This window comes from Echiichthys vipera (assembly GCF_963691815.1).
Source record: "Echiichthys vipera genome assembly, chromosome: 16".
NCBI lineage: Eukaryota > Metazoa > Chordata > Actinopteri > Perciformes > Trachinidae > Echiichthys > Echiichthys vipera.
This window is the reverse complement of record NC_139841.1, coordinates 12,512,646-12,534,979: the sequence shown is the minus strand read 5'-3', so window position 1 is coordinate 12,534,979 and position 22,334 is coordinate 12,512,646. Positions and strand designations below refer to the sequence as shown.

The following is a 22,334-nucleotide window of genomic DNA, read 5'->3' as shown; positions in this document are numbered from 1 at the left end:
CCACTTTTAGTTGTTGCGCTTTCATCCGGCTTGGTTATAGTCTAGTTAGGACGTGGTAGATCTGTGGCGCATCATTTAGATCCATAACAATGATGGATAAAGACAAACATCCTTTGAGTCTAACACAGGCGTCCTCTTAACGCGGTGTAGCAGCAGCTGAGCAACAGGTCCCAGGTGACCGGGCGCACGGAGCATGCGCCTCTTTAGCGCCTGAACACCACAGCAAGGTGAGGAAAATACTTACGGGATCAACGTGGCGACATTCAACTCGAGCAACAGCTTCACGAGCCATGATTTCTCCATAGCAGAGAGATACTTTGATTTGCATGCAGGTGCTGAAGGAGCATGGGATATCAGCGTATTTGCATGATGTGCTCAAATGACCCATGAAAGGGATTGTGGCCAGAGGCTTGCACTTTACTCATCAGTCGTTTTTTGCATTTCCATGAAGTCAAACTTTAAATAAATGCCTAAAACAGTTTGTGAAATTTTAAAAAATGAAAAGAAAGACAGAAGGAAAAAAGAAAGAAAGAAGATACAGGCTTTAGTATTAATTGTTATGACACGTAGTTTGGTGACCACTGATCATTGTAACCTTTTAATCTACATCATAAACGGCATATCATATATGGCATTTGGTAGGCTTATAGACTTAGGCTATATAATGTATGGTGATTGGTGACATAGTGTGTCAGCATAAGCATAGCTTGCTCGCGTTATGTTTTTAATGCTTTCACTTTAATATAAAATGTCACACAAGTGAGTGTGAGCACGTTGTATCAGCATTAAACTACAATTAATGGCAGTTTTGTTTTTCCCTTCTATCTATGAGGTTTGTCTTGACTTTGAGTTCATAGGAAGCGCTATATAAATTAAATATATTCTTCTTATTTTGTATTATTATTATTACTATTAACCATATATATATATAATATACTGACCGGCTACAGTTTTATGCAATTGTAAAAGCACAATCAAAGTACCCACTGAAAAACATCACCGACATACCTTCCTACGTCACAACGTATGACGGACATGACCACAAGCCAATAGAATACGCGCCTGGCAACAGGTTATCGGCTGAACCTCAGGAATCGGCCAATAGGAATAGAGAGGAGGCGGGATACGGTGGCGTCGCGTTGCCGCTCACGTTTAGCGTGAGGCGATACATGTTTGGTTGACTTTGAATGGAGGGGCCAACATCCCGGCGGCTCGGAGGTGGAAAATACAGTTTAAAGTCTCGCTGGATGCATTTAAAATGAACAAGCAGGCTTTTCTGACAGGTACCTGAATGACCGTTCAGCTGCCTTTCATCTCCTCGTTGGGTAAGTGGGGTTTTTAAACAATGAAACGGATTTGTAAGCAACAAAAACATGCAACAGAACGGACCTGTTTATTTGTCTATGACACAAAGTAGCAAGCTTGCTAGCGGATTTTTTCGTACTCTTTTTGTAGGCGAGAGGAGGAGGGAGAGGAGGAAGGGGAGGGGGGGGCTCCCAGTCATTTCGAGACAAAAGAAATGTGAATATTTTAACTGTATCTGTAGCTCGCAGCAAATGACAGCCATGTGTGAAATAAAATCGCCTTTTTGTAGATAGTCAAAGTCGACATTCACTCGCCGTTAGTGTCGTAAGGTTATTCGTCAAACTGTGTGGTGTTATGTGTTAAGAAGTAACCCAAACATGACAGTTTCTCACAAAAAGACGAGACGCTGCAGCCAAAATAACGTTGCTTATTTTGCCCACAAGGCCCCTGATAGTCATGGTCGGCATTTAAGACATAGACGTATTGTGGCCACAGCAGTACGTTTTTGGGTCTTTTTGTTCCTTACGTTAAGACTTTTTGTTCAGTTTGAAAGGCTTCCTACATACGACGAGGTTTGTCCCTGCGACTCCCCGTCAGCAAAGGTTTTATTCTTCCTCCTCCTTTGTGCGAACCAAATAAGCAAAATGCACTACTACATCTAAGTGATCATTTATTTCGCTTAATAACTACTTTACTCTGGCCCAATCGAGGTGACAAACAGCATTTTAGGTCGTTTTTTTCCCCAGACTTCTCTTATCCTGGGATCAAAGCCTTCTCCCTGAAGCAGTTATGTATGCTGTCTTTCAGGGATAGCATGTTTGAATGTTTTAGACAATATCTAGCAACTGCAGGTTGTGCTGTGATTATAGTTAATTATTTTCAGGAATGGCCTTACTCGCTCTAAAAACCACTCATACTCTTGCACTAATAGTAAGCAGTCCAAGGGTTAAGCCCGTGAAATGAATTCTTAGAAGGAGCTTGGACTTTCAGGCTAAGGACAGTTATCCCTTCCTCCCCGACAGCTAAGTCGAGAAATCTGCATCACTGAGTGGTTCTATCTGAATTTATTTATTCTACACACAACAACAACAAAATATATTCTGTTTTGAGAGGGCAGGGTCCAAGGGGAAAAAAATAGTTTTCAAATCTGATTTAACAATTCATTTAGAGCATTATCTGTAGGTCCTTTCTTGATTCGCTCTGTCTGATCTTGTGTGTTTTTTCATTAGGCTGGAAAATGGATCTTGGCAATAAAATGAGAGCTATAGTATAGGATAAGGTTACAGATTGAAGTGAGAGCTAATGACAGCAACCAGAACTAACTGTGTGCTATGGCCATTGAATTTAATTGGCTGTTTTCAGCACCATTGCATATGCGATTATGGATATAAAATCAGTGTATGCTCACCAGGTTCCGTCTCTGACACCGCTCTGCTTTAGTGTTAGAGAGCGAACTGGTTACAGTATACAGATAGATTTACTTTAGGATTTATACAAATATTGACGTGGATTTGTCACCTCATACATATATTCCTCTCTTCTTTGTTATTCAAAAAGATGAATATGAATATAAATTGTATGTTGTCTTAAATTACTTTTTAAAGGTTGTCCAAATAAAGAAAATAAACTATTTGTCAAATAGGATCATCCACACCTCACCAACTGGAGTAAAATAGATAATACAGCCGCATGAAAAGCATCTTTAAAGTTAAGAAAACTCACCTGTGAGCCAACTGTCTGATTTGTGAAATGCAGCTTGATGATGTGTGGTTGCCGTCAGGTTGCCACTTAAAACATTAACTTTATCAATTCAACACTGTCCTATATAACGTTTAAACTGATTACTGTCCCATAATAAAGTGTATCAATAATACATGTGATGTATATATATTTTATATTTGTCCAAAGTTTGGTAAGATATGCAGAAAAAGGCAAACCGTACCCAATATCAATAAATGCACCCCTCAAAATAGATCTGTCTTAAAGGACTTAAATAAGTTTAAGCAGTTTTGTGAAACACAAAAGCTTAAAGGGAAAGTGCATACATTTTCAAAATTCATATATGTTATTCCAAATATGAACAAACATGAATATCTCTCTCAAATCCAAAAACTAGAGTGCTTAAATTCAAATATGTGATGTCAGTATAAGTATAAAGTGTGTGACTGCCCCAAAGATAATGTATTGGAAATTATGTTATAGTTGACATTAAGAGCACCCAAGGATATGTTCCGAGTATTCGGCTGTAGTCAACTAAAGAAGATCTTGGTAAACTTTCAAACAAACCATTGGTTGATAGTAAAAAAAAAAAAGCATGTTATCTCTATATTAAAGGCACTGTACTAAATATTCAGAACATTCTTATAGCAGCAAACAACTATTTTCCACGGAGATGGTAGAGTAATGGTGTCCTGAGTAGAGAATGAAGTCACTCTGTCTCTCAGTGTTATAATCCAATCATCTCTGTTTGTTTTGTTAGATGGTCCAGCTGCATGTGCATGTAGCTGTGAGAGCTGTGTGGATACAATCCCTGCCAACCTTTTTTTTTCAGTATTTCGAGTATGGCACCATTAACTAAACTCTACCTGATAGCGTTGTGTCCACCAAGGCATTTTGTCCTGATGGCAGTTTGTTTTTTTTTCTTTTGTTTTTTTTTGTGGCAATGGGAGCACTGTATATTTACATTCTGCAACAAACACGGCAGTGAAAATAAAGTTGAAAAATATTCAACTTTAAATGCTGCACTAATTAGTGTCTCTGTTTTTGACACAGTTGTCCAATTATAGTGGAGGCAGGGTGGGACAAATAGGCCACCACAAAGACCAACAATCACCTTCTACATGTACAAGTACAAGTGCTAAACAACAACAGAGGATAAATGAATACTGCTAGTATGCTATTATCCGTTCTGTTCTGTTTCCCTAGCTGTTGTTCCCCTGAAACTTTGCTGTTATAATCAACAAGCACCAAACTGTATTGCAAAAGTGAACAGCAATGTGTGCAGCAGAACATATTCATCAGGGGCCAAATAGAGAAATTAATTGGTTAATGCTTCAAAACTGTGTAGTGGGGTGCAAGGTGTAATGTGATGACAGAGTTAGCAGCAGGGTGCTATAATAGATATGGCTCTGGGCAGTTCACAAGCCAATATGTGGGCATAATTGATGTCATCATTTCAGAAGAAAATGTTATGCAATGAGATGTTTATCAGACTTTTTAACCATCTTACTTTTCACCAGTGTTAATGTGTCCCGTTCTCTTGTTCCTCTCTCACTTAGGTTTCTTTGGATGTACTTCTCTCCACTCCCTACATGTTGTGCTTTCCATCTGATGTTTCCCAAGTCTCCTCAAGACCAATGCCTTAGTTCTGACGAGACATTCATTGAAAAACTCATGCATATCTTCTGTATATATAGTTAAAAAAATCCCCAGTGGGAATTTAGACAATAACCCATCACCTGCATCACCCTCCTTCCCCTCTCCCCTTTTTCTTTACATCAATTTAAGAAGGGCATCAAAACACATTTAAGACACACGCACATAAATACACACGCCACCATGTCCTCCATCCTTCCCTTCACTCCCCCGGTAGTGAAGCGCCTCCTGGGGTGGAAGAAGACTCCAGCAGGTGGTGGAGGAGCTGGAGGGGGCATTGGAGGAGTAGGGGAGCAGAACGGAGGAGGACAGGAAGATAAGTGGTGCGAAAAGGCTGTGAAGAGCTTGGTGAAGAAGCTGAAGAAGACTGGGCAGCTGGATGAACTAGAGAAAGCCATCAGCTCGCAGAACAGCAACACAAAATGTGTCACCATACCCAGGTAAGATGAGGACACACCCATCATGTATTTATGTCTTTCTGGCTCTGTCTCTAGCATATGTGCCAAGATATTTAGGCTAAAACACACCGTTTCATACACACAAACAAATGTATAGGACGTACAGGTGTTGATTACCACATTAATAAACAGACAAATTTTTTCAGCTGCTAACATGCTTCAAGTTGTCCTTCCGTTCGAACAAACACACATCCGCAGTATGCACCGGTATACCACAATATCGGCAACAAAGATCAGCACAGCGAGGTGTGTCAACCACGCACATAAAAGTAAGAACAAGGGTGACGGGCAACCACATGCTTCAGAAAGAAAAGTCTTTGTTGTGCAACAACAGGTCTACTTCCTCATTGTGTTGTGCCATAGCTTAAGAAGGCAGCAGAAGTGAAACCTGGTCGGAGGAAACAGATGTCAAACACATGGCGGCAACCAAACTTTGTGAACTTTGTTAGGATTCATTAAATAAAACCATAAAAAGTATGTGAATTTACATTGTGTGCAACAATTTTGATGGTTTATTATATTCTCAGCAATCGCTGGAAGTGGGACAGGCCCCGATCACACCTACGGTTTAGTCTTTTGCATCTGCAAAATAGTGAACCGCCAAACTTTGTTTCAGTATTGTCTGTCATCCAATTATATTGAATAGATAGGTTGACAAAGCTTGTTGGAAGGTACTAATTAGACTAATATCAGAGAAATTTAATCAAAATAGATACAATTAAATGACTTGAGAACAGTTAGTTGACCGTGAAGGGATTTTAGCTGAATTTGACAAAAAGTGTATTGAATTAGATCTCAGACTCCACCTTTTTAAAGGAACAAACACACAAGGCAATGTGAACCTGATGACAGTTTAGCATGGCATAATATACAACAACATTATTAACAACACAACACTATTGGACAAAAGAGGAAAATCTAAGGCCTAAGACAAGCTGTAGAAAGAAGAAAAAAATTAAACAATGTATTAATACATCAATACATTAATAGATACATTGATTCATACATTAATTCATCATTTTCCCTATCACCTCAGAGTTTTTACAAATGTTCTCAAGAAGGAGCAAAGCCATTATGAAAACAGACAGCTTTCATTTATTATACTGTACCTGTACATCTCTAAATATAAATAGAACATCCTGAACTCAAATTGCATATCTTCACATTTTTTCACAGGAAAAAGTAATTTGATAGACTTGAAAGGAAACTTTTTCCGGAAAGAATCTCCGTGCACCCAAACCTGAATACTGCACATATTTGGCCTGAATGGTTACAGGTCACGTGTCTCTCAGTGTAGATTTCTCCTGTGTCGCATGACAAGGTACCCGAGCCAAGTCACCAGACCAGGTGAAACCTTATCACGACAAAGGTGGCAAAGTCAAGGGGAGCCCCATGAGAAGCATGTGTTTAACGTCAATCAATCCACTGAGGATCAGAAGCGAGTGTAGATAATTAGACTACTCTGTAAAGATTTTATGAGCTTCCCTCCTCAAATGCTCTTCCTTCTCTGAGTTTCATTTTATTACAAATTATCAATAGTATTTCACTGAACAATGCCCGTCCTGATCACTACACCACCCTGCTTCATCAGCAGACTGAACAGCCGGAAAGTGTACTTGCATTTACAGCATTGTATCGACATATTTTCGCCCACACTTTGTAAAATAGGTGATAAGCTGGAGAGATGGCAAGAAAAATAAACATGGCAGGTGCAGGGTTAGCAGTGGTGGTGCTACTGCATGTGTTTACTTTTCCTTTATCGTGAAAGGGTTCATCCTCTGACTCTTGTAATATCAGATGTTGATGTTCCTGGTGGGTGGAGAGTATCTCAGTAGTGCACTCAGGATTGCTGGCTATGGTTGTGGGGAAGTAATCACAATGAAGTCTTAATACATGAATGGATTTGCACCTTGCATCAACATGTTACTTTATATGTCTTAATATCAAAGTTAAAGAACTGAGCAAGTGTGAGCAGCATTGCTGGCTGAGGTCAGTGCAGTCCAGTGGAGCAAGACATGAGTGGCTGTAAGGGAACGTATGAAGCAGGGCAGTGCTAGAATAACATGAAAGCTTTAATAAATAATCTCAATGACACTGTGGCATATATCACCACCATATATGTCATTATATAACTCATGCTAAGCAGTATAACTAAAACTGGTGTGAAGATATATTGGTAAAAGGGGAGAAAAGTGCTGAAGTAGAACCATGTGAGGCTATAGCGCCGGATGCCATGCCTCTGTGTTTCTTCACTGAGGAATGTCGGATAGATAGATAGTAGCCTCTGAAGTGGTTCTGATAAGGTGTTGCTGGTTCTTGTTAAACATTTACTTGAACACTGCTGCTGTCTTCAATCTTGAAAGAAGAAATGTAATTTTTTTTTAATCTCAGATTTTGGTCTCTACAAGTTACATTCCTATTTCTTGTATTAACTTGATGAAATGATATGTGCGAAAATAAAAACAGAGATTTTTTTTTTATTAATGAATAGAGCTAAATAGAGGCCAGACCCGTCATGAATCTGAAAAGTTTTTGTACAAGCCTGACCAGAGACATGTAAGTTGAATGGATATACAGGAAATATGCGTGAGCCCGACTAAATCCAAGCCCAGGTGAATTGCCAGCCCGAAGGTGTCAGGTGGGCCTAATCAAGTTTGGGCAGAGAATAAAAGCTCTAATAAGGAACAGGTAGCCCCTCCTTTGTCCATCAGATGATAAACAGTGGAATTAATGCGTTTGAACTGTGGCTTTCCAGAAATAGTGTGGAGAAAGTATTTTTTGTTCCCGTAAATCTTGGTCATCAAAAAAAGCCATCGTCACGGATTGACGATGGCTTTTTTTTTGGAATAGCTGTGATGCTGAGATGTTAGGGACAACCCTACCATGGAGTCGTACAGGTCTGGAGTTTTTGGCAGATGGCACTCAAGGCCTTTGATACACAGTTTACTTCCCTTTGAACACAGACAAGTAAAGTTGATAAAAGTCTAAGATAAATTGTTTCTTTTTTGGATGGTGGAGCATTGTCAGGAGATGGCAGGGCTTTGTAGATTTCTCTCTGAGGAGAGGTAAGAAGAAATGTGATGGAAAAAGAATCCTACAGCTCAACTGAGTCTAGAGACAACAGATGTGGGTAGCTTTTCCAAGTAGTGACAGAAATATGGATGACCTCAGAAAGCGAACAGTTTCAAATCCCCATACATAATCTCTGTGTGAAAATGTCCTCATGATGTTTTTTTAAAATAATTTGGTCTAACTAATTATTGGTCTGATTATTGACTTATTATAGGTTAGTGGATGAGGATTAAGAGCCTTGCTCAGAAAGATGGCTTTTGTCAGATAGACATTATCAGGATTGTACAGTTGACCTCTAGGTGAGAAAGGAAAAAGGCACGACATTAGCTGTGTCTGGACATAGTTTACACCGGGCTTGTAGTTGTAGAACTGTTTGAGTAGGCTGATAAGTGTCGAGATAGAAGGTCTTGTACAGAGAGGACTGGCAATGACCTTGCTCTGATCAGACAGCAGAATCTCCTCTCCTATCAACATGATGAGAAAATAGAGCTTTAGGGAACAAGTAAGCAACGGTCAGGATGAAGGATAGTATTTGTATAGACACATTTGTCCTGTATCTGCTCTTTCTGTTGTCACGTCTTGACACATTTTGTATAGTTTATTAAACATCTTCATTTCCTCATTCACATATTATTGTGTAGACACATAGCACAAATACTTGGCAGAAATTTGAATAATGTATGGGCTGGGAGATAATAATATGAGTGTGTGTGTCGTTGGCGACATATGTGGCCAAACTGTTGCAGCTATATTTACGTCATTTGAAGGACAATTTACATTATGATCCTTGAGTGTTTAAGTTCTAAAAGCTCTTGATAAAATGAGAAAAAACTCAGTACGGTTAATTTGTAAAGTATTTAATTTACAAAGGAGTATACAAAAATAGGCTTTACCATGTGGTCATTTCATATACAGTATACTACTTATTTATTGAATTACCGTAAAGTATATTATATTGTGATAAAGGTCATTATCAAAACATGAAATGACTCATTTTGGGATAAAATATTTTGACCATATCATCCAGCCCTACATATATGTATGTGTGTGTGTGTGTGTGTGTTTTTGTACTTCAGATATTCTGTGCATTTAGGCATTGCAGGAGCTTATTTAACCATAAGACCTTAAAAACAATTGAAATGATCTTACATGTATGTTCACATATGGGAGCAGTAAAGAGGAATCGGAAGATAAATGTATCTGATATCCCCTTTCATTTAAATATTTAACCGGCAGCTACAATTCAATTCCATCGGCCCCCTGCATCACCTGACCTGCACCATATCACTGTCCAAAAAGTCATCCTGTTAGTGTACATGTTTGTGATTTCATCCTACTAATTTTGAATGAAACGCCTCATGTTTACCATCTGTTTTTCTTTTATTTTTATCCTTTTCGCACATGTCCTGTGTGTTTGTGTGTGTGTACATGCATATGCATGTTTTTTGTTTGTGTATGTGTACGTTTGTGTGTCTGTAGTAACTGCTCAGATCTATGGGGTCTAGGCTCAGGCCACACGATAGAGCAGTGGGACTCTTCAGGCATGTACGGATACCCTGACCACAGCAGGTGAATATACTTACACACTAAAACACACAATGAATCAACAATCACTATACATCTTGTCATTCGTTCATTTTATGTTCATCTGTCTTTCTTTACATACAATCTTATCACTGCCGTTAGTGTTACAAAACTTTTATATAGGCATGCAATAAGTAAATAAATTGAGCTCTAGTTTTGTTGCAATAGCCAAAATCTATAACATTAAAAGGAAAGAACAGATTTTTTTTGAAGTGGGGTTGTATGAGGTACTTATCCATAGTCGGTGTATTACCTACATTAGATGATGGTTGAACGCCCAGTTGGAGAAGGGAAAAGTACTGACGTGGAAGCTACGCAATGTGCTGTTGGGGATGGGGGCAGTAGAAAAACATTTTTGGCATCTAAAAGATGGCCCACGTAAAAGTGCTCTTATCAAAGCCATCAGACTCCAATGACATGAAAAGTAATTTTGTTTATGTTATTGTTTGACTTTGGTTAATCTGAATTAACCCCTTTACAACACTAAAGTCACACAATAACATCCATCTTCTGTAGGTAATAGCCTGACTATGATTGAAGGACCTCATATAATCCCACTTAAAAATATGATCCATATAGAAATGAGTGTTCATTGCCAATGCAGATTAAGTGATGGTATTGATTACTCATTAAAATAAATGAATAAAGATAACTTTCATGGGGATTTATAATAAAGTCTATAATAAAGCTGAGTTTTTCTGTAAAGTACATTATAGGCTCAAATTTCAAAGTAGCAGAAAATATGAATGCTTTTTGCTTTTGCAAGGTACTAGTTTCACTGTGGTAGTTTCAGAACTGTGCAATGGCTCTATCCAACTGTGCTGATTAGCATAATAAAATAAATGTTAGTTACAAAACATAACCAGCTTCCTGAACTTCATTGGTTGGCTAGTCAGAAGACTTTCTTGTTTAATAAACCAGAAACGTTATAAATCACAGACATCATTTTGCTGATTCAAATCCAGCTCTGTGTTTGCAGATGAACAGTGTAAGGTGTCCCTCTGTTTTTAAAATCGGGAAAGTATTAAGCATCCCTCCCAGTGCCAAGACTTGAGCACATTACTGAGCTATAAGCTGGCTTCTTCCAACTTTTCAGGTCACTGGACGGGCGTCTTCAGGTGTCCCATCGTAAGGGCCTGCCCCATGTCATCTACTGCCGCCTGTGGAGATGGCCCGACCTTCACAGCCACCATGAGCTGAGGGCTATTGACTCCTGCCAGTTTGCATTCAACCTCAAAAAGGATGAAGTGTGTGTCAATCCCTACCATTACCAGAGAGTGGAGACACCTGGTAATGATCCTTAAAAACTCTGTGTGTCGATTTGTGTTTGTTTCTGTGACATAGCTTTTACTGAGTGCTGCTGGCTGAGAGCATCAAGGTTCATGATGCATGCATCATTGCTTAGAAAAATAGTTCATTCAATTCTACAGTGTGATTTGTATAGCAAATCACATTTGCCTGTCAGTGACACTTATCACCTTATTTCTCCAGTGCTGCCTCCAGTGTTGGTGCCACGTCACACCGAGATTATGACAGAGCTTCCTCCTCTCGACGATTTTACAAACTCCATCCCTGAAAACACCAACTTCCCTGCCGGCATAGACCCTCCAAATAACTATATACCAGGTCGGTGGGCAGAGCAGGAAACTTCTTCATTCTCTTATTTGCTTTCACTTACCTGTCATACAAGTCATTTAGATTGATAATTAAAAGTAAGATTACAAGCCTGGTGCTTGTTTCTAACATACATGTCATCATACATGCATCACCTAGCTTGTTTGTTTGTTGTGGTTTTCTTAACAGAGACACCTCCGCCTGGCTACATCAGTGAAGATGGAGAGACAAGCGACCAACAGATGAATCAAAGTATGGAATCAGGTAGACTAGTTGGGTTTTGTGCTAGTCTACATGATTATCTCACTTGTTGAAAAAAAAAAAAAAACACTATAAAGGGTCAGAAGATCATATTTGACTACCTAAAATCCTACTCAAAGCCACACTTTATTATTTTGTGCTGACAAAGATACATAATTACAGCAGTGTACATAAACACTAAATGGTATGAGTAACATGAAATGGCACAACTAAAACATAAAATGTAATGAGAATTACAAAGAGGTATCATGTGTCTTTTCTTTTTCTCCCAGGCTCACCAGCAGAAATGTCACCCAGCTCCCTGTCACCTGTCAGTCATAGTCTGGGTAAGACTGCTCTTTATATGTTTTCTTCAATTTTAATGTAAGTCGATATATAGCTCTTGAAAGTGTATTCATATGTGAGAAATGGTTTGATTTATTGTAGAGCCATGGTAGTTCTAATAGTGGGAAGAACATTGTCACTGGTCAATTGAAATCTTAAAAATGTGTCTACAAATTAAGGCCTGGAACAGCTTTAAACGATTAATCGAGAAAATAGTTGACCGATTAATCAATAATGAAAATAACCGTTAGTTGCAGCCCTAAACAATTCTTAATGTGTAAAATGTCTCCTCCTTGATTTCTCTTCAGATCTTCAGCCGGTTACCTACAGTGAACCAGCTTTCTGGTGCTCGATAGCCTACTATGAGTTAAACCAGCGGGTCGGAGAAACATTCCACGCTTCACAGCCATCTCTGACAGTGGATGGCTTCACCGACCCCTCCAACTCTGAACGCTTCTGTCTAGGGCTTCTCAGCAATGTTAACAGAAACGCAACGGTTGAGATGACAAGGAGACATATAGGTACAAGCACACGCACTATACACAGTAACTTATCAGATATTATAAGTACACTGATTTGTTTGAGAAAAATTAATTACATCTTTACTGAGAAAGAGATTTAGGAATTAATGTTATTATGGATATACTACTGAATTAATATATTCTATAGCACAAAATTCAGGATTTCTTCATGATTTATTCCTTCCTTCCTTTTTTTATCTTTGTATTTGTCCTGGCTTACACTATGCAGGTCGTGGTGTAAGGTTGTATTACATCGGAGGGGAGGTGTTTGCAGAGTGCCTCAGCGACAGTGCCATTTTTGTCCAGAGTCCCAACTGCAACCAACGATACGGCTGGCACCCAGCCACCGTCTGCAAGATACCACCAGGTTTATATAATAGTGTTTCTACCTTTTCCTCTTGAGCCACAACTAACAAAAAGCCTCCTTTGTGGTTTGCTAAAGAGATATACAGATATTTAGCAATGATGTCTATTTTCAAAAAAGTAACCTGGATCCATATGAGTAACACAAATCACTACTATTACTTATAAGGAACACCTTTTTTTTTTTTACCTGATATTGATAAAGTGAAGCTAGAAGAGGAGCTCTTTTGTCCTCCACAATGCAACAGTTTTACTCAGACTCACTCACTCACCCACACACACTGACTCATCTTTGCCCATCTTACTTTGAACATTTAAGTCCTGGCTAAATGAGCAGTGTGAACAGTATCATTACTGAGGCACAGATTTGTACTGAAAGAAAACAAGGATCTTGTAGAAGTTCAGGGGTCGGACTTGTCAGCCTTGTGGATAATAATCACCAACATGCAGCATACCCACACCTCACAATGCATCTGCTTGGTTCTTTTAAGGTATTGTTCACAGAAATGGCCAAAGTAAAATTGCCAGTTTTGATTTAATTCAAACATATCAGACTTTATCAGAGATCGACAAGAAGTTCTCTCTCTACCATAATGGAGAAAGGTGTTCTATGTCTGAATGAACCCTCTCTGAAGGTGACGACTAGCATATGCCTCATACCTATTTTTCTTTTTTTTTCAGGCTGTAACCTGAAGATTTTTAACAACCAGGAGTTTGCTGCACTGCTGGCCCAGTCAGTCAATCAGGGGTTTGAGGCAGTCTACCAACTAACCAGAATGTGCACCATCAGAATGAGCTTTGTCAAGGGCTGGGGAGCAGAATACAGGTATGTTGTGCTCTTGAGCACATGATTCCCTCAGCACAAAGTTTCGTTTTCTTTTGTCTGGTAGGAAGTCATACTCGAAGCTTGGTGACATAAGACTACTTGCAGTCCATGCAGTGGCTACTGTTGGATGATGTCACAGCTAGCCCCAGTTAGGCCACCCTCCATGTTCTCAGGTTTTTCACTATTGCACTTAACACTAACTTTCATAACAGTAGGTGACATGACATTACGTCACATCACATCCGCTTTTACCAAGCCGAAGCAAGAAGCAGGGAATAGAGGATGTTCTGCAATTCATGAAAATGCAACCTGCACTCACGTGTTCAACACTTAACATACAGTTAAGTATGGAAACACTTTGGGTGTCACGCATTGAGATGAAAAGCAGAGCTAGACACTAAAGCTTTAAACTCTGTCATGGAGACAGTGCACTGACACAGCAGACTATAGTAGCAGTAATACGGCTGACACAAGAGCCTGTCTTTCTTGACCGTGGTCAGCCGACACTGCAACTGTTGTGCATCCAAATCTATATTGAAACTTCTGTTAAATGTATTAAATATGGCCTAGATCGACAGGGAGAGCAGTGACGCACTCGGTGAAGTTTGCGGAAAGATACACTATGTCTGGTTTTGAAAATAATTGTTGAGTTGAGTTGATACAAAATATATGAAAATTAGATTAATAGGATTATATCTACCTTTGTCTCTTTTATACATTACTAAGAAAATACCACTAAGTTGTGATTGAAATGTATTTATTCTTAGATTTTTTTCTTTGGGGTGCTAGAAGAAACAATTATTTCCTGACAATGACTGATGCATTTAAACTGAGGACGGTTCAAAGAAAATCGCAAAATCTTATTGAAATCGGCACCCAAGTATCATGATGGGTGTACCTGCAGAGCTTGTGTTAGTCTGGCTGGAGCTAAGCCTGCAGACTCTCCAAATGCTGTTTACAGCAACTGTACTATCTGCCCTGTACACATAATCACAAACTGATGCCATATGCCCAAAACTACAAATGTCATAGCAGCATCTTTCAACTTAAGTATAAATACGTTGACTTATACATTTCTGTCAGTAGTTTTACTGCAATCAATCTTGAAAAAGTAATGAAAGACACTCAGAGCCTGGGATGGTCCCAACAGATTAAATGGTCTAAAAAGGCAGTTTAGATTTTACTCTAAGATTCACCACTTCCTGTGCACCAATAAAATGTTCCATGATAAAACGTGACACCATTTAATTAAGCAAATAGGAGGATGGGATTCTTCTATGTCTCGTCTCTCCCACTTTGTAATTAAGGTAAATGAATAAAGATCTGTCTTTACAAAGAAAAACTAGGGCGTGACATTGTACATTATGTAAACAAGCGCTTGAGAGGTAAAAGGATTGTTTGAACTTGTGCAGGCTTATCATCTGCGCTGCATGTGTATAAACTCTATTATATTCCTCCTTTTGTTGTAAAATGTCAGAGATTATAGAGCAATTGTCTGTGTGTCTCTGTGGCCCTCCAACCTTCTATCCAGCAAACATCTGTTCTGCTCCTGGCTCTGCTTTGCGTTGCACCGTCCCAGGAGCCAGACAGCAGTGTTTGTGGGGGCGTTTTGGCTTTTCCTCACTGGCTAGGGTTAAGCCGCTGTATAGCCTGTCTGGTTAGTGGTCACCACTGTCTGTAGAGCCCAGGCCCTGCCTGGCAAGACCACAGTTTAGTCAGCTGTGTTTGATCATCTGGTGAGACCTGGGCAATGCAAGCTCCCATTTAACTTTTTGTTATTTGTTTTAAGTCACTTTTAAAAAAAGGGCTTATACGTTTAACAATACCACTGCTACTAATTCTTCTTGTATTAGGCCACTCCTGTTTCCATTATATATTTATTTTATTTATTGATTCAATTGAGAAAATTTTTGCATCTGAGCAGCATTCAGTTAATAACCGTGATAACAATATGTATGATCACTGTATAGGACATATGGGGGGTTCTGTAATTATCTACAAATGCCAATGGACTAAACTAGACATTATGTTCATAACAGGCACGTAACATATCTGATGCTATAACTTTGAGCCCCACCAAGCTTTCAATTTACCCTTATGCTCTATATTATCTCTACAGGCGTCAGACAGTTACCAGCACTCCCTGTTGGATTGAGCTGCATCTCAACGGCCCCCTCCAGTGGTTGGATAAGGTGCTGACCCAGATGGGTTCACCATCAGTGCGCTGCTCCAGTATGTCCTAAACAGAGTTCTGCTGCTGCTGCCTACGCAAATTCAATCTGTCATGCCACAACATTTGAGCAGTGTGTCCTAAGGAAGACCACCGTGCAAGACTCCCAACATTATCATTAAGGAAAAAATATAACACAGCGGACCTGGAGGATGGAAGAATGTCATTGCTAACAGACAGTAGTGTAAGGTTAACAATGATTTCACAGTTGGCCTAATCACCTTTGGCTCTGTTGGATTATTGTTAGGATGACATTCCAGTAATCATGGACCTAATTGAGATCACCCTGCAATATCAAAATGACGAGAGTGATGTCATTACGGACCAGACTGCATTTATGTTTTTGGTATTTGACTGAGGTTCTGATCCAGAAATGCAAAGCAGGACAGAGCTTTACTGTCTTGATTAGTGACCTGACAACAGCGATTTCTGGAATTGAGCCTGTGACATTCTAACTGCAGGGCTCTCTCTCCCTCCAACCACTATTCCACCTTACTGCTTCACTACCTACCTACATACCACAGCACAACTTCAAGATCTCTGTTTACAAAGGTTGACCAACAGTAACACTGCCACTCTAGGCTTATGTCCAGCCAAAGTCTGTTCCATACCTGGACATGTTTTTTTTCTCTCAAACATCCAGTCCATCTTTACCTGACATTTCCAATTTTCCTGCTTTGCTCCCAATCGGTCCTGCGTTGTTGTGACCACAGGCCTGCCTACACTGGACTGACGCTCATCAGCTCTGAAAGAGGGGGGTGGGACTGTCAATTAATATTACATACCCTGTCTTCACATGTTCAAATGCAAGCACATAGACACTATAACACAGACAGACAGACCATTGCAGTTCAAAAACCACTTAACTTGCTATTTTTAACATAACAAATAATTTCCTCTGTCTGTTTAATGTCAGTTAGTCCCATTCAACCACGAGTGTGCAGTGGGGTAGATGTTTAAATTTGGATCAGAGCTGAAACAGCTGCTAGCCAGCATAAATAACTGGAATGAGTAAACTAAGTCATTCTTGGCTCAAGTGTAAGAAATGTCCCACTGGAATTTTATACAATCTTTGAATGTGTTTTCGGAAGGCATACAGAGTAAGCTGCAGTTAACCGTTCACCCCCCCTTGGACTTGGAGATGTGGAGGATTACGACTCGGTACAAATGCAGGTCAAGAATCCAAGCTTCCATGTCGCCCCCTGCTGTCTAAAATAAAAACATAAACATCCTCGCTTAGGTTCTACTGATGTAGACATTGCGCAAATCTTGATCATATGCTTGGACTGATGCACCGTTTCCCAATTATTGACAATTTACTGATAGAGGAATAAGTCCTGCAGTGTGGGACTTGAAAAATGGCTTCTATTATGTACTTGCACTGCCCCTAAATTATGCACACTTGATATTGCTACAAAAAGTTGCCTTTGATGTAAAATACAGCAAGATATGCTTTGAAATGTAAAGATAGGCATGTTGAAAAGTTAAATTGAAGTCAAGAAAATTAGAAAATATATCTTCCATATTTTTAAGAGCGTTCATTATAAAGTTTGTTTTATATATATTGTCTGAATTGGCTTCTTAAAGAGCATTCATTTGATTTTAATAAAATGTCATGCCCCTATCTAAAAACAAGCTGTTACCTATACCAGTATTTTAGAGTCCAAATCTGAAATATTTAAGCTTTAAGTATTTGACAAGCTAGTTATACTACACAGCTATTATTTTCTTTAAACATTCTTTTAGCTACATTTTTGTATTTTCATGTATTTTTTATATATGGATATATTTAAAGTCTTCAGAGCTTTCTTCCCTTTTTATTAGAATTCAATATTTTTTTAAGAATATGCCCTCTGTTTGAAATGATTATAGCTTGATGATGATTTATGAAGTATGTAGCATAGGATATAACATTTTCACTGAATTTAACACAGGTCTGATATGACTGAGAAGCCAAGTCATCATCATTACCATCCTCTTTTCTTCAATATCTGATTTTAGCTGGTGAAAAAGGTAGTTTATTGCCTTACTTTTAGTCATTTTTCAGCCCTATAGATGTTCTGATAGTGCAGTCACAAAGACTGAATGCATGCATCTACAGTATGTCCTGTACGCTACAGAACCACTATGTAGACCTAATTAGTGGTTAAAAGCTACAATTCTGCTGACATTAAATGTTATTGGCTTTATTGTAATTAAACTAGCCAAATTCATTTTGGATTTGGTTAGTTGTAAATTGTTAAGTTACAAATCAAGATAACTGTTTAAAAACATACAAACTATACCAAAGTTTATTTTTCTTCCAGATATTAGGATTTAATCCAAAAGCCGGGCAATACCATATTATTTGCCACTATCAAAACAGTTGGTTTTCATTTTAAAAGCTTTGACTTGGGGAAGTGAATTTGAAGAATTATGTCTTACTTTGGAAACATTCCACTAAGCAGTGTATGAGCTGCTGCCAATCTCAGCCCCGGATATGTTGAATTCACACAACTTCTTATGTATGTGTGTGCACTGTTAAATTACAGTGAGCGTGTTTACATGCACACATGACACTGTATCCCATTCAAGTGTACTCCTCACATGTATCCCAATAGAATGTTGGCATTAAAAATGGGACATGTAAATATATGTAAACAGGACAAGGGGTATACTTGCCTCACTATCTTGGCTCATACTGTCACATTCCAGATGACTTGTTTGACTTGATCCAAACTGTGACAAAAACCTGACAGTGGTCTTAACTTGGTGCCCAGTAATGTCGCTGTGCATGTAAACACATTCACATTTTCTATTTGACTACTCACTGCTGCAACTTGTGGAGGAAATGTTGATTTAAAAAAAAATGTTGTAGAACACCAAAGTGAGGATTTAAAGAAGGTTTAGTTTATCATATAATGGCTGTGACAAGAAGTCCAGGAATCCCAATTTTAATCATACATATTTTCAGCATCCTTAAGAAACTTTGTAACTCAAGATTTGTGTTTGATACACTTGATAGATGACATCCTCTCCTACAGGGTGATGTATTTAGCACTTCCACCAACCTGAAAGATCAACATTATAAAACATGTTTTTATGTTGATTTGACCACGGAAAATCGTGAACTCGGCTCTTTCTTTTAGGAAAACGAATATCTTCATTCATCAAGCATTTTCCCGGGTCAAATTTTTTATAGTACTCTCATTTAACCAGACAGAGATCAGCCAAATGCAGTGATGTTTCTCTCTGTATGTGTATCCATCTGTCCACATGTCCTGTTTTGCTGGTATTTTTTTTTTTTCATTTATTGGGAAAAAGTTAAATGGACTTTGTGAAGGTCAGTACACATGAAATGAAAATATAGTGTTACCTTTTAAGGTTGTTTTATCATTGCTAACCCACCTGTTTGTTCTATGCAGTGACACAAAATAGTTTGGACTGTATACTCAAACACATTTCTCCATAGTGAATGTTCTGATGGCTAGACATGCTGTTTTATGCATATTGCCGGGGTTCAGCAAAGCCTTTGAATCAGCTTTTTTTTGTTTCTTCAAATGAGTGCCACCCAACATTGTACCCCGAAACCCACCAACTCTTCTCATGTCCTGAGAATTCTGTTTGGACTGGAAGATGAGACCAAATGAGGTTTCATGTTAGACTACATCTACACATTTTAAACATTTCCTATTTACAGATTATATATTCTATTTTTTTTTCTTATTGTGATGACAATTGTGTATCCCCAAACAAGCCTCATTCTGATGATTTCTTAGAAGGTGGCTTTTTGGAGAAAGTGAAGTTTCTACGTCACTGGTGATGTTATTGTATAGTTGTACTTTTATTTTACCATACATGATGTTCCTTTTTCTTGCTATCAACAGAGCATATTCCATTAGAAAACAAACTGTTAGGGTTTCTGTCTTCTTCAAACACTGATGATGATCTTTCCAACTATTCTGCGTATACAGACAACTTCTTACAGTGTACACTAATAAAGCTGTTTTAAATCAACTGAAAATTGTGCCCTGTGTTTCATGTCTGAAAACACCATTCACAGGTGAACGACGTCACGTAAAACAGCATCAGGCTATGACGCTGTCAGTGTGTACAACCTGCAGTCAACATTGCAGTCAAACTTGGAGCATTTTGGCAGTTTGCAAGTCCTGGAAAAGACAGCCTTTTGTACTTTGAGCAAAGCCAAACCATGAGTTTATCATGTGTTGAACAGTTTCCATCTTCAACTAACGTACATGGTGTGATGTCATCTTGTCACACAATTCAGCCAGAATAACATCAATTCAGGTAAGCCGAAGTGCCAAGTATCCGCTCATAAGACTGTTGCAGGTATAGGCCTATATCGGGGAATGCATGAAACATTTTAATTGCTCTCATTTTAGAAAACACATTCATGTAATAAAAAAAAAGTGACTTGTCTTTTTTCAAATCTGTGTATTCACATTTTCTATATCAGTCAGGTAGAGCGAGGGGCTTATCAACGAATAAGGTCAGCAGGAACTAGGAAGGTGTGGGATAAGAAAAGTTGCTTTTCGCAGGCTTTTTGAACCGAAGTCTGGATTAAGTTAGCCAGGAGCTCTTGCTACGACTGCGACTGCTTGTCTACCCGTCTACCTCCAATTTGTGAAGAAGTATATGTTCAAGAAAATACCGGAACACACATGGGCGGGCTGCTTTTGGGGTCCTGGTAGCATAACATTACATTTGAGGTAAGCCCAAAACATACTTAATTAATACACATTAATGACGTTCATTTACTAGAACATACACTATAACTACTCTTAATGGGCTCATATGACAAGGCTGTTTATCAACTTTGACCAAAGCCCCAGTTTGTGACTCATTAGCATTTGCTATGAAGTTAGCATGAGCTACATGGCGCCTATTTCTTCATTAACTGTCATTGCACGCAGAGAAAAATAATTAATAATAGAAAGAACAAAGAAAGAATTTAACAGCATAAGGCCAAAGTAAGCTTGCTGTTATCGAACGTGCCTCTGTGTTTTTAGTGTAGAGATTCACAAATACAAAAAAAATAATAAAAAAGTTTAATTTGATTAAAAAGAAAGATATAGAATTGCAGCGCATGTAATTTATCCATGTAACAACAGGATAACCACAAACTGCCATTATAGCAGTACAGGAGAATATTGTATTAGTAGTGCTGTAACACACTTAAATAGCCAGTAGAGGGAAGTAGAAGCACATTAATGAAAGGAGACATAGTTAGAATCTGTGTATTCATCAAGTTGAACCATGGATATCCAAGGGTGTAACTTTGGTTTGTGAAGTGTGGGAGACACAAAACAAGGGGTCTGGGGCTTGAAAAATATTTTCAATTTGAATCCCATTTCCTGCATTTCTACATACATTTAGGGACTGTGCTGATACAAAGCATATAGCATATTATTCAAAGCAAATTCAGCAAAGATAAACATAATGGGCGCTGATAAATCCAATTTTGCTTTAATTCCACCAAGTATGTTTCAATTTCCCTTCTGTCGCCTACAAACACACATACACACACACACAGACACACATAGACATCAGATCACAACCTTGAAACAGTAATTGATAAATAACAAAATAAATACAATTTCCCCCTCTGAATTATTTAGATTTGTTTACTGTCAGCTGGTGAAACCTCTACCCTCCGTTCTGTACTCAGTGCAGCAGGCTACTTAGTGAAATGACGGCAATACAGTTAAACATCTGAGGCATTAAAACACATTAAAAACCATTGCAGTTAAAAGGTTTGGTGGACTGAGAGTGAACAGTCTTTGAGAGTATGTCTGTATGTGCCAGTGTATGGCCATTTTATATCTACTTTATTTATAAGGAACAAGCACATTGGCAAACTGAATTGTGATATAAATGTACCAAATTTACCGGAATGGCTAATTTTCATCTGCAGTCCCTGGATTGATTGATTTCTGTATTCCATTGATCCCCCTGGACATGCTTCTGCGTTTACGTGCTGTATTTTGGGCATAGGTTTATTTTTATGCCCACGCACAAATAGGCTACTTCGCATCTACTGTATATACTTGGTCTTCCCATTTGCATCTACTTCAATGCACATATTACCATGTGTGTGCACAATATGTTTTTGCCTGCCAGAGTGACTACTCTTTCTAAGTGACCTGCTTGTGCTCCATTACCAGAGCATCATTAAGCTGTTGTTGTTCATGCTGGCCCTCCTTCCTTATGGTTTGGCCTTGGATCTCATCCCTTCCCCTGAGTCCTATTACAGTACAGAGCAGTAAGCATTTCCCAAACAAATTAATTCTATATCCTGAGCGTACCTAAACTTTCTGGAAGTGTAATATAGACTGGTAATGGTGGCAGTCATTTTTATCTCTTGTGGTTGCAGAACGGATTTCAGTTTATGTTTCTGTTTC

At 38.7% G+C, this 22,334-nt stretch overlaps 1 protein-coding gene across 2 annotated transcripts; it reads left to right on the top strand.

Annotated features, from left to right (window-relative positions):
- Positions 1-1,189: 1,189 nt before the first annotated feature.
- On the top strand, positions 1,190-19,899 carry smad2 (SMAD family member 2). 2 transcript variants are annotated; one of them, XM_083929748.1, is made up of 11 exons: positions 1,190-1,325; positions 4,584-5,120; positions 9,690-9,779; positions 10,891-11,084; positions 11,286-11,420; positions 11,598-11,660; positions 11,942-11,995; positions 12,302-12,514; positions 12,744-12,881; positions 13,559-13,703; positions 15,823-19,899. In XM_083929748.1, the coding sequence occupies exons 2-11, from the start codon at positions 4,864-4,866 to the stop codon at positions 15,944-15,946; spliced, it is 1,413 nt and encodes a 470-aa protein (XP_083785874.1). In that variant the 5' UTR covers positions 1,190-1,325; positions 4,584-4,863; the 3' UTR covers positions 15,947-19,899. The 2 variants fall into 2 exon arrangements, with proteins under 2 accessions (XP_083785874.1, XP_083785873.1); XM_083929747.1 differs by having other exon boundaries at positions 11,598-11,672.
- Positions 19,900-22,334: the final 2,435 nt, after the last annotated feature.